General features: G+C 40.5%; 1 protein-coding gene across 3 annotated transcripts in view; it reads right to left on the bottom strand.

Moving 5' to 3' along the window:
* Nucleotides 1–17,132, bottom strand: part of LOC121546621 (LIM domain only protein 7) — a 109,096-nt gene that overhangs the window by 19,625 nt on the left and 72,339 nt on the right. For all 3 annotated transcript variants that reach the window (XM_045212897.1, XM_045212898.1, XM_045212899.1), the window contains exons 7-9: nt 13,689–13,991; nt 12,652–12,766; nt 2,556–2,717 (exon numbers count right to left, since the gene is read on the bottom strand). In XM_045212897.1, the coding sequence (XP_045068832.1) occupies nt 2,556–2,717; nt 12,652–12,766; nt 13,689–13,991 (580 nt within the window). The remainder of the gene's footprint in view (nt 1–2,555; nt 2,718–12,651; nt 12,767–13,688; nt 13,992–17,132) is intronic.

Below are 17,132 nucleotides of genomic sequence, written 5' to 3'. Positions count from 1 at the left end.
CCTTCCACAAGCTTCCCACAATAAGCTGGGTGAATTTTGTCCTGTTCCTCCTGACAGAGCTGGTGTAACTGAGTCAGGTTTGTAGGCCTCCTTGCTCGCACACGATTTTTCAGTTCTGCCCACAAATCTTCTATAGGATTGAGGTCAAGGCTTTGTGATGGCCACTCCAATACCTTGACTTTGTTGTCCTTAAGCCATTTTGCCACAACTTTGGAAGTATGCTTGGGGTCATTGTCCATTTGGAAGACCCATTTGCGACCAAGCTTTAACTTCCTGACTGATGTCTTGAGATGTTGCTTCAATATATCCACATAATATTCCTTCCTCATGATGCCATCTATTTTGTGAAGTGCACCAATCCCTCCTGCAGCAAAGCACCCCCACAGCATGATGCTGCCACCCCGTGCTTCACGGTTGGGATGGTGTTCTTCGGCTTGCAAGCTGTCCCCTTTTTCCTCCAAACATAACAATGGTCATTATGGCCAAACAGTTCTATTCTTGTTTCATCAGACCAGAGGACATTTCTCCAAAAAGTATGATCCTTGTCCCCATGTGCAGTTGCAAACCGTAGTCTGGCTTTTTTATGGCGGTTTTGGAGCAGTGGCTTCTTCCTTGCTGAGTGGCCTTTCAGGTTTTGTCGATATAGGACTTGTTTTACTGTGGATATAGATACTTTTGTACCTGTTTCCTCCATCATCTTCACAAGGTCCTTTGCTGTTGTTCTGGGATTGATTTGCACTTTTTGCACCAAAGTACGTTCATCTCTAGGAGACAGAATGCGTCTCCTTCCTGAGCGGTATGACAGCTGCGTGGTCCCATGGTGTTTGCGTACTATTGTTTGTACAGATGAACGTGGTACCTTCAGGCGTTTGGAAATTGCTCCCAAGGATGAACCAGACTTGTGGAGGTCTACCATTTTTTTCTGAGGTCTTGGCTGATTTCTTTTGATTTTCCCATAATGTCAAGCAAAGAGGCACTGAGTTTGAAGGTAGGCCTTGAAATACATCCACAGGTACACCTCCAATTGACTCAAATTATGTCAATAAGCCTATCAGAAGCTTCTAAAGCTATGACATCATTTTCTGGAATTTTCCAAGCTGTTTAAAGGCACAGTCAACGTAGTGTATGTAAACTTCTGACCCACTGGAATTGTGATATAGTGAATTATAAGTGAAATAATCTGTCTGTAAACAATTGTTGGAAAAATGACTTGTGTCATGCGCAAAGTAGATGTCCTAACCGACTTGCCAAAACTATAGTTTGTTAACAATACATTTGTGAAGTGGTTGAAAAACAAGTTTTAATGACTCCAACCTAAGTGTGTGTAAACTTCCGACTTCAACTGTATATTATGTAACTTAATAGACTAATTAATATTGTGGTGGTGTAATCGTGTTATAATAGCATGTGTAAGCCTGTTGGTGAAAACATATACTGTAAATAGACCAAGTTTGGACCCGTTGGACCCTGTACCCGAGTTTGGGTTAATTATCCACAAGGGAGGTGCACAGGAGAACACAGGGAAGACAGAAACAGACAGCGATAAACATTCAGAAACACACACACACACACACAGACAGAGAAGGGAAGAAAGAAATAGAAGTAGAGAAACACAGGCAGACGAAAAGTAAAACAGACAGGAAGACAGACAGGAAGACAGCCAAAACTGGGCTCCCATTTCACTAACTAAAAAGGTTATGCTTAAGGACCTCAGCCACCAGAGCCACGGTCTGTTCACTCTGCTACCATCTAGCAGACAGAGACGGTACAGGTGCATCAGAGCCGGGACTGAAAGACTGAAAAACAGCTTCTATCACCAGGCCATCAGACTGTTCAACAGCCATCACTAGCCGGCTACCTGCCCGGTACTCAATCCTGCACCTTGAGACTAATGCTCCATGTATATACTGTAGAAACATTGAACACTGGTGACTTCATATACTGTTTATATACTGTTGTTTCCTCATTGTGTATGTATATACTGTATTCTCGACATAGCTCATCCTAATTTACCTATTACTGTACATACCATTTTCTTTCCAAAATTATATACTGTCTATACACGCCACATATGTATATTCTGGATCCTGAAACGGCTCACACTCATTTATCTACTTTGAATTGTTATTAGGACTCGTTTTGACATTTCTTAATTAGATGTTTAGATTATTTGTGTATTTGTATTGTATTTGCTAGACATTCTACTGCGCTATTGGAGCCATTAACAAGCATTTCACATCACCTGCTATAACACCTGCAAATCTGTGTACGCGATTTGATTATTTCCCAGAATAGACTAGAAAACTATCAAGAGACAAATAAATTATTGTTAAACTGCCATGAAATAATTGAGCCATTGAGCACAACTTGTTACTGACCAATTAAATGTGTCACAATAGCTTACCAACACAACACAACAAACATAAACAACACTGACACTCTAAAACTAGAAATTCTCGACGTGCCTCAAACAAACAACCACCCACCCACCCACATGCGCATGCACACACACGCCCAAACGCACATACACTCTCTCTCTCCAGTTTTCTACTCACTGTTCCTGCCGTGGCGACGTATGTCCATGATGAGGCTGCCCTGCTGCAGGGCCTGCTCTGTGTTGCTCTTCCACTCATCATAGCTCATCTTTGCCACCCTGTGCCCGCTCACTGCCAGCACCTCATCTCCCACCTGCAGTTGGCACAGCTCCGCTGGGCTGCCTGGGGGGCACAGAGATAGGCAGAGAGGTCAGATAAAGAGAAGGTAAAGAAGGAACTGTGGTCTGATATAGATAATGTGGAGGGCACAGCGGGTGAGATAGAGAGGACAGGTGAGATAGAGAGGACAATGTAGAGTTCAAGATGAGGGTAAGCTGTCACAATAGAAAGACATGACCGAGATAGGACAAGGCAGCGATTGCAATAAATCGTCTTGATTATTTAAAGTGGCTTCTGCTTCTTGTCTCCATCCCTTATCTGTACTGATGAGACATACAGTGAGGGAAGAAAGTATTTGATCCCCAGCTGATTTTGTACGTTTGCCCACTGACAAAGACATGATCAGTCTATAATTTTAATGGTAGGTTTATTTGAACAGTGAGAGACAGAATAACAACAAAAAAATTCAGAAAAACGCATGTAAAAAATGTTATAAATTGATTTGCATTTTAATGAGGGAAATAAGTATTTGACCCCTCTGCAAAACATGACTTAGTACTTGGTGGCAAAACCCTTGTTGGCAATCACAGAGGTCAGACGTTTCTTGTAGTTGGCCACCAGGTTTGCACACATCTCAGGAGGGATTTTGTTCCACTCCTCTTTGCAGATCTTCTCCAAGTCATTAAGGTTTCGAGGCTGACGTTTGGCAACTCGAACCTTCAGCTCCCTCCACATATTTTCTATGGGATTAAGGTCTGGAGACTGGCTAGGCCACTCCAGGACCTTAATGTGCTTCTTCTTGAGCCAATCCTTTGATGCCTTGGCCATGTGTTTTGGGTCATTGTCATGCTGGAATACCCATCCACGACCCATTTCCAATGCCCTGGCTGAGGGAAGGAGGTTCTCACACAAGATTTGACGGTACATGGCCCCGTCCATCGTCCCTTTGATGCAGTGAAGTTGTCCTGTACCCTTAGCAGAAAAACACCCCCAAAGCATAATGTTTCCACCTCCATGTTTGACGATGGGGATGGTGTTCTTGGGGTCATAGGCAGCATTCCTCCTCCTCCAAACACGGCGAGTTGAGTTGCTGCCAAAGAGCTCGATTTTGGTCTCATCTGACCACAACACTTTCACCCAGTTCTCCTCTGAATCATTCCGATGTTCATTGGCAAACTTCAGACGGCCCTGTATATGTGCTTTCTTGAGCAGGGGGACCTTGCGGGCGCTGCAGGATTTCAGTCCTTCATGGCGTAGTGTGTTACCAATTGTTTTCTTGGTGACTATGGTCCCAGCTGCCTTGAGATCATTGACAATATCCTCCCGTGTAGTTCTGGGCTGATTCCTCACCATTCTCATGATCATTGCAACTCCACGAGGTGAGATCTTGCATGGAGCCCCAGGCCGAGGGAGATTGACAGTTATTTTGTGTTTCTTCCATTTGCGAATAATCGCACCAACTGTTGTCACCATCTCACAAAGCTGCTTGGCGATGGTCTTGTAGCCCATTCCAGCCTTGTGTAGGTCTACAATCTTGTCCCTGAAATCCTTGGAGAGCTCTTTGGTCTTGGCCATGGTGGAGAGTTTGGAATCTGATTGATTGATTGCTTCTGTGGACAGGTGTCTTTTATACAGGTAACAAGCTGAGATTAGGAGCACTCCCTTTAAGAGTGTGATCCTAATCTCAGCTCCTTACCTGTATAAAAGACACCTGGGAGCCAGAAATCTTTCTGCTTGAGAGGGGGTCAAATACGTATTTCCCTCATTAAAATGCAAATCAATTTATAAAACATTTTACATGTGTTTTTCTGGATTGTTTTGTTGTTATTCTGTCTCTCACTGTTAAAATAAACCTACCATTAAAATTATAAACTGATCATTTCTTTGTCAGTGGGCAAACGTACAAAATCAGCAGGGGATCAAATACTTTTTCCCTCACTGTACATGGACTAGTGAAAGGGGTGGTATGACAACAGGTGACAGCTATTCCCATAGCAAATTAGGGTAAACTTAACCTACAGTATAAGCATTACAACATGAATGCGAACATCACCTTCACCATAACTAGAAACAGCGATTCCACCATTTTGTGGCATCAGTACCTTTTTCTTAACAGTGGTGCAGTGATAGCCAAGTGATTCCTTAGTGCATATATATAGGCTAGAGAGAGACAGGGCCAGCAGATCTGACCCAGATAGAGGTTGCCCTACATAAGGCCTGGCACATGCTCTGCTACTGGGTCTTATCGGGTCCTACTAGCACGAGAACTGAAGAACACCAGCAGTGCCTGACTGAAATACCGGGCTCATCGTAATGGCTGGAATATAATCAAATCAATGGTATCAAACACATCAAACTTATGGACCTCCAGCTAGTGGTGCAGTGAGAGCGGTGAAATTATATTTGCTCTTCTGTGTGAATTATAAAAGGTTTTCTAACAAAAGGGAGTGAGGCCAATGTCCACAACTCACTTCATAGCAAACACTAATCAACTAAACGAATACACAGTCCTTTTTTTCACCTGAAATCAGGTGAAATGCATTCTTTATTTAGACGCTGAAAAGGAAGACCCCCACAAGGCCACAGTTAAATAAAGGTTCAATAAAATAACATAACAGTACCTTTGCTCATAATTGATCAATGATCATGTCCAAGGGCAGTTTTATTCCCAATGTCTCACACATTGTCCATTGCTTAAAAACTGTCTCACTGCGATGACCATGTGTAGCACTTACTTTAGAATTGTGTAGTATACTGTAGAATACTATACTACACACTGTAGTATTGATCGGTCATGTAGAATAGAATATAATAAAACTTTGTCCATCCAGGATGGACATTTTTCTTTGGCATCACCTTACATTAAAATGATCACATTCACATACATTCTCACATCACACACATTTAGACCAGTCAGTCCATCATACTGCATACACTACGAACATAGAGGACATTGATACATTCACTCACAACTGACCGCTGCCCCAACTGCACTGGATAGATAAGTACATATACCAATACAATTTACATTGTATTTAGTAGTCCAACGGCACAAGGAACAAATTAATGTTTGAACACGTTCTTCTTGGCCATGCGCCGGCCAGAGGGAAGCCTCTCAAACTGTATATATATTTTTTTTAAAGCTGAAGGTATAGAGGGTGGGAGGGGTCGCCAACGACAGCCCAGTGCCTTCCTTTTGGTTGCCTTGTGGAACAGACTGCTCAACTGTGCCTGTGGTCGACCAATTACTTTGTTGGCTGTGTTTACTATTCTGCTCAGTTTACTTTAGCTTTTCACGCTCAGATTGCCATACCAGACTGTCATATTGAACGTGAGGATGCTCTCTACCAGACTGCTGTACACCCTCTCCAGAACATCCTGGCTGACCTCAAACCCTTCAATTTTCTGATTAAAAACAGGCGCTGGCTTGCTTTTTTTATATATATACAGTGGGGAAAAAAAGTATTTAGTCAGCCACCAATTGTGCAAGTTCTCCCACTTAAAAAGATGAGAGAGGCCTGTAATTTTCATCATAGGTACACGTCAACTATGACAGACAAAATGAGAAAAAAAAATCCAGAAAATCACATTGTAGGATTTTTAATGAATTATTTGCAAATTATGGTGGAAAATAAGTATTTGGTCAATATCAAAAGTTTCTCAATACTTTGTTATATACCCTTTGTTGGCAATGACACAGGTCAAACGTTTTCTGTAAGTCTTCACAAGGTTTTCACACACTGTTGCTGGTATTTTGGCCCATTCCTCCATGCAGATCTCCTCTAGAGCAGTGATGTTTTGGGGCTGTCGCTGGGCAACACAGACTTTCAACTCCCTCCAAAGATTTTCTATGGGGTTGAGATCTGGAGACTCCAGGACCTTGAAATGCTTCTTACGAAGCCACTCCTTCGTTGCCCGGGCGGTGTGTTTGGGATCATTGTCATGCTGAAAGACCCAGCCACGTTTCATCTTCAATGCCCTTGCTGATGGAAGGAGGTTTTCACTCAAAATCTCACGATACATGGCCCCATTCATTTTTCCTTTACACGGATCAGTCGTCCTGGTCCCTTTGCAGAAAAACAGCCCCAAAGTATGATGTTTTCACTCCCATGCTTCACAGTAGGTATGGTGTTCTTTGGATGCAACTCAGCATTCTTTGTCCTCCAAACACGACAAGTTGAGTTTTTACCAAAAAGTTATATTTTGGTTTCATCTGACCATGTGACTTTCTCCCAATCCTCTTCTGGATGCACTCTAGCAAACTTCAGACGGGCCTGGACATGTACTGGCTTAAGCAGGGGGACACGTCTAGGACTGCAGGATTTGAGTCCCTGGCGGCGTAGTGTGTTACTGATGGTAGGCTTTGTTACTTTGGTCCCAGCTCTCTGCAGGTCATTCACTAGGTCCCCCCGTGTGGTTCTGGGATTTTTGCTCACTGTTCTTGTGATCATTTTGACCCCACGGGGTGAGATCTTGCGTGGAGCCCCAGATCGAGGGAGATTATCAGTGGTCTTGTATGTCTTCCATTTCCTAATAATTGCTCCCACAGTTGATTTCTTCAAACCAAGCTGCTTACCTATTGCAGATTCAGTCTTCCCAGCCTGGTGCAGGTCTACAATTTTTTTTCTGGTGTCCTTTGACAGCTCTTTGGTCTTGGCCATAATGGAGTTTGGAGTGTGACTGTTTGAGGTTGTGGACAGGTGTCTTTTATACTGATAACAAGTTCAAACAGGTGCCATTAATACAGGTAACGAGTGGAGGACAGAGGAGCCTCTTAAAGAAGAAGTTACTGGTCTGTGAGAGCCAGAAATGTTGCTTGTTTGTAGGTGACCAAATACTTATTTTCCACCATAATTTGCAAATAAATTCATAAAAAATCCTACAATGTGATTTTCTGGATTTTCTTTTCTCAATTTGTCTGTCATAGTTGACGTGTACCTATGATGAAAATTACAGGCCTCTCTCATCTTTTTAAGTGGGAGAACTTGCACAATTGGTGGCTGACTAAATACTTTTTTTCCCCACTGTATACAGTCTGCATTCTTGGTAAAGCTCAGCTTGTCATCAATTTGTGTCCCTAGGTATTTGAAACACTCAACCACCTCCACTGGTTGGTCGTTCAGAGAGTCGTTGGGACATTGGCAGGTTGTTGCCATTGATGATCAGCTCCTTTGTCTTGTCCACATTGATGTGGAGGGCACTTGACCGGCACCATTCTTGAAGGTTGTTGGCCTGTTTAAAATAGCTGTCCCCATCTTATATAGCATCTTTTTTTTTTTTATCATGTCATCGGCATACTTGAAAAGGCTCACATTGTTTTCTTGGATCTTCATCTCGTTAATGTAGATAGAAAACAACAACGGTGAAAAGGACACACCCCTGTGTTCAGGGCCAGTTCATCAGAGAGGGCCCTATTCATGAGGACCCATGGGCAGTTAGTTAAAAAGTCCTTGATCCAACCTGTGAGGCCTCCGTTGACATTCAGGTCCAGTAGTCATTTCAGCAGTGTGTGTATTTGCATTGTATTAAAAGCTGTTTCAATTTTCTTGTTCTCTCTTTTCCTCTCTCTTCCCATCATTTCATTAAGCCATTCACATGCTTGTCTTGGATTGCTTACTATATGGTACTTACTATATAGTGCTTACTATAGAATTTTGTAGTATACTGGAGAATTCTATACTACACAATGTAGTATCCCTCGATTGTGTAGTGCTTACTATAATATTTTGTAGTATACTTTAGAATGTTGTAGTATACTGTCTAGAATACTATACTACACACTGTAGTATCCCTCGATCACGTAGTGCTTATTTTATAATTTTTTGATAGATTTGACTGCTAGCTAGCTTTACTGCTAGCTGCTAGCTGTGTCAATGCTGGTTTGATTTGAACATACTGTGCTTGTGTAACAAGTGTTGAATTTCATGTTGTGTATAATTACACAAAATCTGAATAGTTCCTTGCCTGATATTACTGTACATTCCTTTTGTTGTTGTAAGAGCCCTTTTTAATGTCGCACACTTCCTTCTCCATTCCCCCTCATAAAGATCCCCTGCCCCCCTTACCTCATCCCTGTCTACTGTACTCATGTGAAAGAGGTAGGTTACTGAAAAATTGTCACATGAAAATTATAATCAATCCTATGTATTAAAACGTCACGTCAATGACGCCTGGCTGTCATTGAGAAAGTTGACTAGCCTAGGTCCATAAGCTATACTGTACATTTCTATTTCAAAAATGTACATCGCATTTACCTTATATTGTACTGTTATGTGAAACTAGATTATTGTTATATTCCCTGTCTACTGTACCCATGTGGATGACAGGAGTTTGGTGTATAAGGGAATTGCAGCATTTGTTTAAGGACGTTTCCCTGTCATTATCAGAGAATTAAAGATCCACACCAACCCTGATCCTTTGGTCATATGTTAGCTGATCAAAAAACAACACAGAGGCAATCTACACCGGTCACACTTGGGGAGCTCATGCCAGGGATTTCCTCTGAGGTTCCCCCTCGATCATGTAGTGCTTACTATAGAATTGTGTAGTATACTGTAGAATACTATACTACACACAGTATGTATCCCTTGATTGATTGATTTGATTTGACTATTTAAAAATGCAATACAACCACAAATGTGGATACAATCTCCTTATATATTTGTTGAGAATAACACAAAAAAAAGTTTAAAATGTATTTATATTGTGGTCCTAGTTCAAACATGTCAGACATTTACAGCTAACCCAGATGAAAAAAATACTATAGTATACTATGCTCTAAATACTGTAGTATTACTATATTTATATACTATAGTATTCATTGTAATGTTTTTGCAGACTTTACTGTAGTATTCACTGTAGTGATTTGGCAGACATGACTGTAGTATATTATAGTATTGACTGTAGTATACTATAAATAAAATAAAATCCATTTTTATTTGCAACATGTGGTGTAGACATTACAGTGAAATGCTTACTTACAAGCCCTTAAACAACAATGCAGTTTTTAAGAAAATAAAAAGAAGTGTTAAGTAAAAAATAAAAAATTAATAGCAGCAGTAAAATAAAAGTAGGGAGGCTATATATAGGGGGTACCGGTACAAAGTCAATGTGTGGGGGCACCGGTTAGTCGAGGTAATTGAGATATTCACTGTAGTGTTTTTGGGGACATGACTGTAGTATACTATAGTATTCACTGTAGTGTTTTTGCGGACTTTACTGTAGTATTCGCTGTAGTGTTTTTGGGCACATGACTATAGTATTCACTGTAGTGTTTTTGGACTTTACGGACTTTCATGTAGTGCCGACTAGGATAACTAAAATGGCACAACTACCAGACTACACCAGTTATTGTTTAATGAGGGGAACACTTCAACCAGAACATAAGACACACAGGTTCGTGACAGGCAACCTATTGAGTTGGGTCAACAGTTCTGAGCAATGCAACGGACCAGAAAACACCTTAACAAAAATATAAAATGTGTATTACAAATGTAACATCTATACATTAGACAGGTTCTAGGCCCGTTAGAGTGACTTCAAACCAGAAAAGCCTCTCCAAACAAGCCCACTGAAAACAAAATAACATTATTGCAGTGACTTTACATAATGAACATCTTGAATATTGTCACACATGAATAAACTCACTGATGGTAAAACTGAACATATACAGTTGAAGTCGGAAGTTTACATACACTTAGGTTAGAGTCATTAAAACTCGTTTTCCAACCAATCCACAAATGTCTTGTTAACAAACTATAGTTTTGGCATGTCGGTTATCTACTTTGTGCATGACACAAGTAATTTTTCCAACAATTGTTTACAGACAGATTATTTCACTTATAATTCACTGTATCACAATTCCAGCGGGTCAGAAGTTTACATACACTAAGTTGACTGTGCCTTTAAACAGCTTGGTAAATTCCAGAAAATGATGTCATGGCTTTAGAAGCTTCTGATAGGCTAATTGACATAATGTGAGTCAATTGGAGATGTACCTGTGGATGTATTTCAAGGCCTACCTTCAAACTCAGTGCCTCTTTGCTTGACCTCATGGGAAAATCAAAAGAAATCAGCCAAGCGCTCAAAAAAAATATTGTAGCCCTCCACAAGTCTGGTTCATCATTGGGAGCAATTCCCAAACGCCTGAAGGCACCACGTTCATCTGTACCAACAATAGTACGCAAGTATAAACACCATGGGACCATGCAGCCGTCATACTGCTCAGGAAGGAGACACGTTATGTCTCCTAGAGATTAACGTAATTTGGTGCGAAAAGTGCAATTAAATCCCAGAACAACAGCAAAGGACCTTGTGAAGAAGCTGGAGGAAACAGGTACAAAAGTATATATATCCACAGTAAAACGAGTCCTATATCGACCTAACCTGAAAGGCCACTCAGCAAGGAAGAAGCCACTGCTCCAAAACCGCCATAAAATAGCCAGACTATGGTTTGCAACTGCACTTGGGGACAAAGATTGTACTGTTTGGAGAAATGTCCTCTGGTCTGATGAAACAAAAATAGAACTGTTTGGCCAGAATGACCATTGTTATGTTTGGAGGAAAAAGGGGGACACTTGCAAGCCGAAAAACACCATCCCAACCATGAATCACGGGGTGGCAGCATCATGCTGTGTGGGTGCTTTGCTGCAGGAGGGACTGGTGCACTTCACAAAATAGATGGCATCATGAGGAAGGAAAATTATGTGGATATATTGAAGCAACATTTCAAAACATCAGTCAGGAAGTTAAAGCTTGGTCGCAAATGGGTCTTCCTGTCAGGAGGAATGGGCCAAAATTCACCCAACTTATTGTGGGAAGTTTGTGGAAGGCTACCCGAAACGTTTGACCAAGTTAAACAATTTAAAGGCAATGCTACCAAATACTAATTGAGTGTATGTAAACTTCTGATCCACTGGGAATGTATTGAAAGAAATAAAAGCTGAAAAAAATCATTCTCTCTACTATTATTCTGACATTTCACATTCTTGAAATAAAGTGGTGATCCTAACTGACCTAAGACAGGGACTTTTTACTAGGATTAAATGTCAGGAATTGTGAAAAACTGAGTTTAAATGTATTTGGCTAAGGTGTATGTAAACTTCCGACTTCAACTGTAACATTCAGAATCATATGGAGAGGCTTTGCTGGTTTCAGGTCCAGGCAGTTTATTGGCAGCGCCCGCCAATAAGATGACTGTCTTTAAGTAAAGTAATTTGTATTTCAAAAATATATATTGTTTATGCAAATGCAGTGGTTAACTGTTCTTTATTTTCTACCATCAGAAGTACAGTATTGTTTGTCACTGTTATTGGTCATCTTGTGAACTTGGTCAGCTGAATCTCTGAAAGGACTATTGTATTTCAGAAAGCTATCTAGTGTAAGTAAATTATCTAAGATGTAATTTTGGTGTACTCTTGTTAATGCGTGTCATTTATCTGTCAAACAAGCAAACCTAATCCTTTAAGCTTTTTTAAACTTTGCTTGTTCTTTATATTTGCCTCTGTACGGTTTTCCTTTAATGGACCTATAACCTGTCTAATGTTACAATCGTAATAAAAAATGTATATGTTTGCTAAGGTGTTGTCTGGTCTGTTGCATTGCTCAGAACTGTTGACCCAATTCAATAGGTGGTCTGTCATGAACCTGTGTCTTATGTTCTGGTTGAGGTGTTCCCCTCATTAAACAGTAACTGGCGTAGTCTGGTCTGCCATTTTAGCTAACCCTAGCCGGCAGGTGTTACTACAAAATACTACGGCCATGTCTGCAAAACACTATAGTGAATACTACAGTCATGTCCGCAAAAACACTACAGTAAATACTATAGTATTTAAATATAATAATACTACAGTATTTAGACCATAGTACACTATAGTATTTTTTCATGTGGGAGTTGTTACTTTGTGTTTACCATGCTAAATGTGTGTGTTTGTGCTAAATGTTTGTGTGTGTATGTGTGTGTGTGTGTGTGTGTGTGTGTGTGTGTGTGTGTGTTAACCTGGTTGGATGGAGGTGACGTGAGCTCCAGTGGAGTCCCACTCTGTCTGGAAGCCAAAGTCTCGACTGCTGTTTGGCTTCTGGTTCAGACTGATCCGCATGTCAGCGTAGCTCCCCTACACACATACACATACACACACAAACAAACACTCATTAAGAATGTTAGGCATTGTTCGAAGCCAGGGAAAGGATAACATTTGTTCTTCACTATGAATTATTAATTGCAGTCTGACAATGGCAAGCATCACTACTACTGTATCTCCTACTGTATCTAGCACTAGCTGCATAGAAGGGCTGGGACCTCAAGATATTGCCAAAACGATATGATATATAGTCAAAAATAATATCCCGATATGTAACTATCTATTTTTTTCCCCCATCACTACTACATAGTACATAGTACAGTATGCACGCAGTATCCAGTGTAAATCGTAGTCACTCACTCTCACTCATTCACTCCAGCACTGCGACTGTTACATACATGCTAACTTTTCTTGAACAAATTGGTTTTCTTGTGATGCCCTTATTACTTTGTGTTAATTTTGGCTTCAGCTCTGGAATACTGTAAGTTTGCGCTGAAAAATACTTATCTGCCTAATCAGGTTTTTTTCTGGCTAGGGGTGTCACATGTGGCGTGGCAATGGGCGCGGTCGGCGCGGCTGAATTAGTTTGAACATTTTGGTGTTGAAAAAATTAACTTTAAGCCAATTTCCAGGGATTCTACATATTCTGCCATGTAGCTGAGAGAACATTTAGCAGTTTTAAAGATAATTTCCTGCAAATCCTGCATTTTGTTATTTTGCTCAAACTTAATAAAAGAATCAACACTGTTAAATTAATTGTTTTGGGAATTTTCAATTCCCCTGACTGTTTAGCTTTTATTTTGGTGATTGGTAGTTCTCAAAGATAATAATATTAAAAAATATATATAGGTCCATAATCTTTAATACATACGTTATATTTGGTTTTAGTCATTTACACTGAAAGCGTTTTTTGGGGGGAGGGGGGGGCTTACTAATTACGAAAATCTAAGCCTACCTGGTTTGTGTCCTTTGCAGGTACAGGACTGACCGGGGCTGGGGAGGCCACTTTCGGGGGTTGGAGGGCAGCGAAAGGACTCCTGGCCTGAGGAGGGACAGGAGAGTGGGCCAGGGTAGGGGCCAGTGTGGGGTTCACTCCCCTTCCCCTCTCCCTCTTCTCTTTTTCCTCCTCCTCTTCTCCACTGCTGTTGGCAGAGTTGGAACGTGCCTCGTCCTCGGAGGTCATGACCTGGCTATAGCGGCTTGGGGCCGACGACTTCTTGGTGATATCCATCTCGCTGTTCACACGTTTCTGAGGAGTCTATATGGTTAAAAAGGAGCCTATATTTACAGTGCCTTCAGAAAGTATTCACACCCCTTTTCCCACATTTTGTTGTGTTACAGCCTTCATTTTAAATGGATTAAATTGAGATTTTGTGTCACTGGCCTACAATACCCCATAATGTCAAAGGGGAATTAAGTTTTTAGAATTTTATACAAATTAATTCAAAATGTCTTGAGTCAATAAGCATGTGTTATGGCAAGCCTAAATACTGTAAATTCAGGAGTAAAACGTTGCTTAAGAAGTCACATAATAAGTTGCATGGACTCGCTCTGTGTGCAATAATAGTGTTTAACATGGTTTTTGAATGACTACTTCATCTCTGTACCCCACACATACAATTACCTGTAAGGTCGCTCAGTTGAGAAGTTAATTATAAACATAGATTCAACCACAAACACCAAGGAGATTTTCCAGTGCCTCGCAAAGAAGGGCACAAATTGGTTGATGGGTAAAAATAAAAAAAAGCTGACTTTGATTATCCCTTTAAGCACAGTGAAGTTACTAATTACACTTTGGATGGTGCACCAATACACCCAGTCACTACAAAGAGACAGGCATCCTTCTTAACTTAGTTGCCGGAGAGAAATCAAAACACTCAAGGATTTCACCATGAGGCCATTGGTGACTGACAGTTACAGAGTTTAATGGCTGTGATAGGAGAAAACTGAGGATGGATCAACAACATTGTAGTTACTCCACAATACTAACCTAAATGACAGAGTGAAAAGAAGGAAGCATGTACAGAATACAAATATTCCAAAACATGCATCCTAAAGTAAAACTGCATAAAAAACGTTATGTTTGGGCAAATCCAACACAACGTACCATGTTTTCAAGCATGGTGGTGCCTGCATCATGTTATGGGTATGCTTGTCACAGTTTTTTAGGTTAAAAAGGAATAGAGCTAAGCACAGGCAAAATCCTAGAGGAAAGCCTGGATCAGTCTGCTTTCCAACAGACACTGGGAGACAAAGTCACCTTTCAGCAGGTCAATAACCTAAAACACAAGGCCAATTATACACTGGAGTTACTTACCAAGACGACGTTTAATGTTCCTGAGTGGCCTAGTTACAGTTTTGACTTAAAATCGGCTTGACAAATCTATGGCAAGACTTGTCTAGCAATGATCAACAACCAACTTGACAGAGCACTAATACTATTCTTTGTAATAATGCGCAAATATTGTACAATCCAGGTTTGCAAAGCTCTTAAAGACTTACCCAGAAAGACTAACAGCTCTAATCACTGCCAATGGTGATTCTAACATGTAATTGACTCAGGTGTGTGAATACTTATGTAAATTATATATCTGTATTTAATTTTCAATGAATTAGCAAACATTTCTAATAACATGTTTTCACTTTGTCATAATGGGATATTATGTGTAGATGGCCGAATTATAATTTTTTTTTAATCAATTTTGAATTCCGTCTGTAAAAACAAAATGTGGAATAAGTCCAGGGGTATGAAGGCACTGTACAGGGTTAATGTACTTTGTTACTATATGTTGCATGTATACGGTCTGTAAAGGATGTACAGTTGAAGTCCTAGCCAAATACACCTTAGCCAAATACATTTAAACTCAGTTTTCACAATTCCTGACATTTAATCCTAGTAAAAATCCCCTGTCTTAGGTCAGTTAGGATCACCACTTTATTTTAAGAATGTGAAATGTCAGAATAATAGTAGAGAGAATTATTTATTTCAGCTTTTATTTATTTCATCACATTCCCAGTGAGTCAGAAGTTTACATACACTCAATTAGTATTTGGTAGCATTGCCTTTAAATTGTTTAACTAGGGTCAAACATTTTGGGTAGCCTTCCACAAGTTTCCCATAATAAGTTGGGTGAATTTTGGCCCATTCCTCCTGACAGAGCTGGTGTAACTGAGTCAAGTTTGTAGGCCCCCTTGCTCGCACACACTTTTTCAGTTCTGCCCACACATTTTCTATAGGATTGAGGTCAGGGCTTTGTGATGGCCACTCCAATACCTTGATGTTGTTGTCCTTAAGCCATTTTGCCACAATTTGGAAGTATGCTTGGGGTCATTGTCCATTTGGAAGACCCATTTGCGACCAAGCTTTAACGTCCTGACTGATGTCTTGATGTTGCTTCAATATATCCACATAATATTCCTTCCTCATGATGCCATCTATTTTGTGAAGTGCACCAGTCCCTCCTGCAGCAAAGCACCCCCAAAGCATGATGCTGTCATCACAGTTGGGATGGTGTTCTTCGGCTTGCAAGCAAACAGGTACAAAAGTATCTATATCCACAGTAAAACGAGTCCTATATCGACATTACCTGAAAGGCCACTCAGCAAGGAAGAAGCCACTGCTCCAAAACTGCCATAAAATAGTCAGACTACGGTTTGCAACTGCTAATGGGGACAAAGATCTTACTTTTTGGAGAAATGTCCTCTGGTCTGATGGAACAAAAATAGAACTGTTTGGCCATAATGACCATCGTTATGTTTGGAGGAAAAAGGGGAAAGCTTGCAAGCCGAAGAACACCATCCCAACCATGAAGCATGGGGGGTGGCAGCATCATGCTGTGGGGGTGCTTTGCTGCATGAGGGACTGGTGCACTTCACAAAATAGATGGCATTATGAGAAATTAAAATTATGTGGATATATTAAAGCAACATCTCAAGACATCAGTCAGGACGTTAAAGTTTGGTCGCAAATGGGTCTTCCAAATGGACAATGACCCCAAGCATACTTTCAAAGTTGTGGCAAAATGGCTTAAGGACAACAAAGTCAAGGTATTGGAGTAGCCATCACAAAGCCCTCACATCAATCCTATAGAAAATGTGTGGGCAGAGCTGAAAAAGCGTGTGTGATCAAGGAGGCCTACAAACCTGACTCAGTTACACCAGCTCTGTCAGGAGGAATGGGCCAAAATTCACCCAACTTATTGTGGGAAGATTGTGGAAGGCTACCCAAAACGTTTCACCCAAGTTAAACAATTTAAAGGCAATGCTACCAAATACTAATTGAGTGTATGTAAACTTCTGACCCACTGGGAATGTGATATATATATATATATATATATATATATATATATATATATATATATATATCCTATATATATATATATATATATATATATATATA

Source organism: Coregonus clupeaformis, unplaced genomic scaffold, assembly GCF_020615455.1.
Source record: "Coregonus clupeaformis isolate EN_2021a unplaced genomic scaffold, ASM2061545v1 scaf0061, whole genome shotgun sequence".
Lineage (NCBI taxonomy): Eukaryota > Metazoa > Chordata > Actinopteri > Salmoniformes > Salmonidae > Coregonus > Coregonus clupeaformis.
Note: the sequence above shows the minus strand (reverse complement) of the source record. Positions and strands in the feature narration are given on the sequence as shown.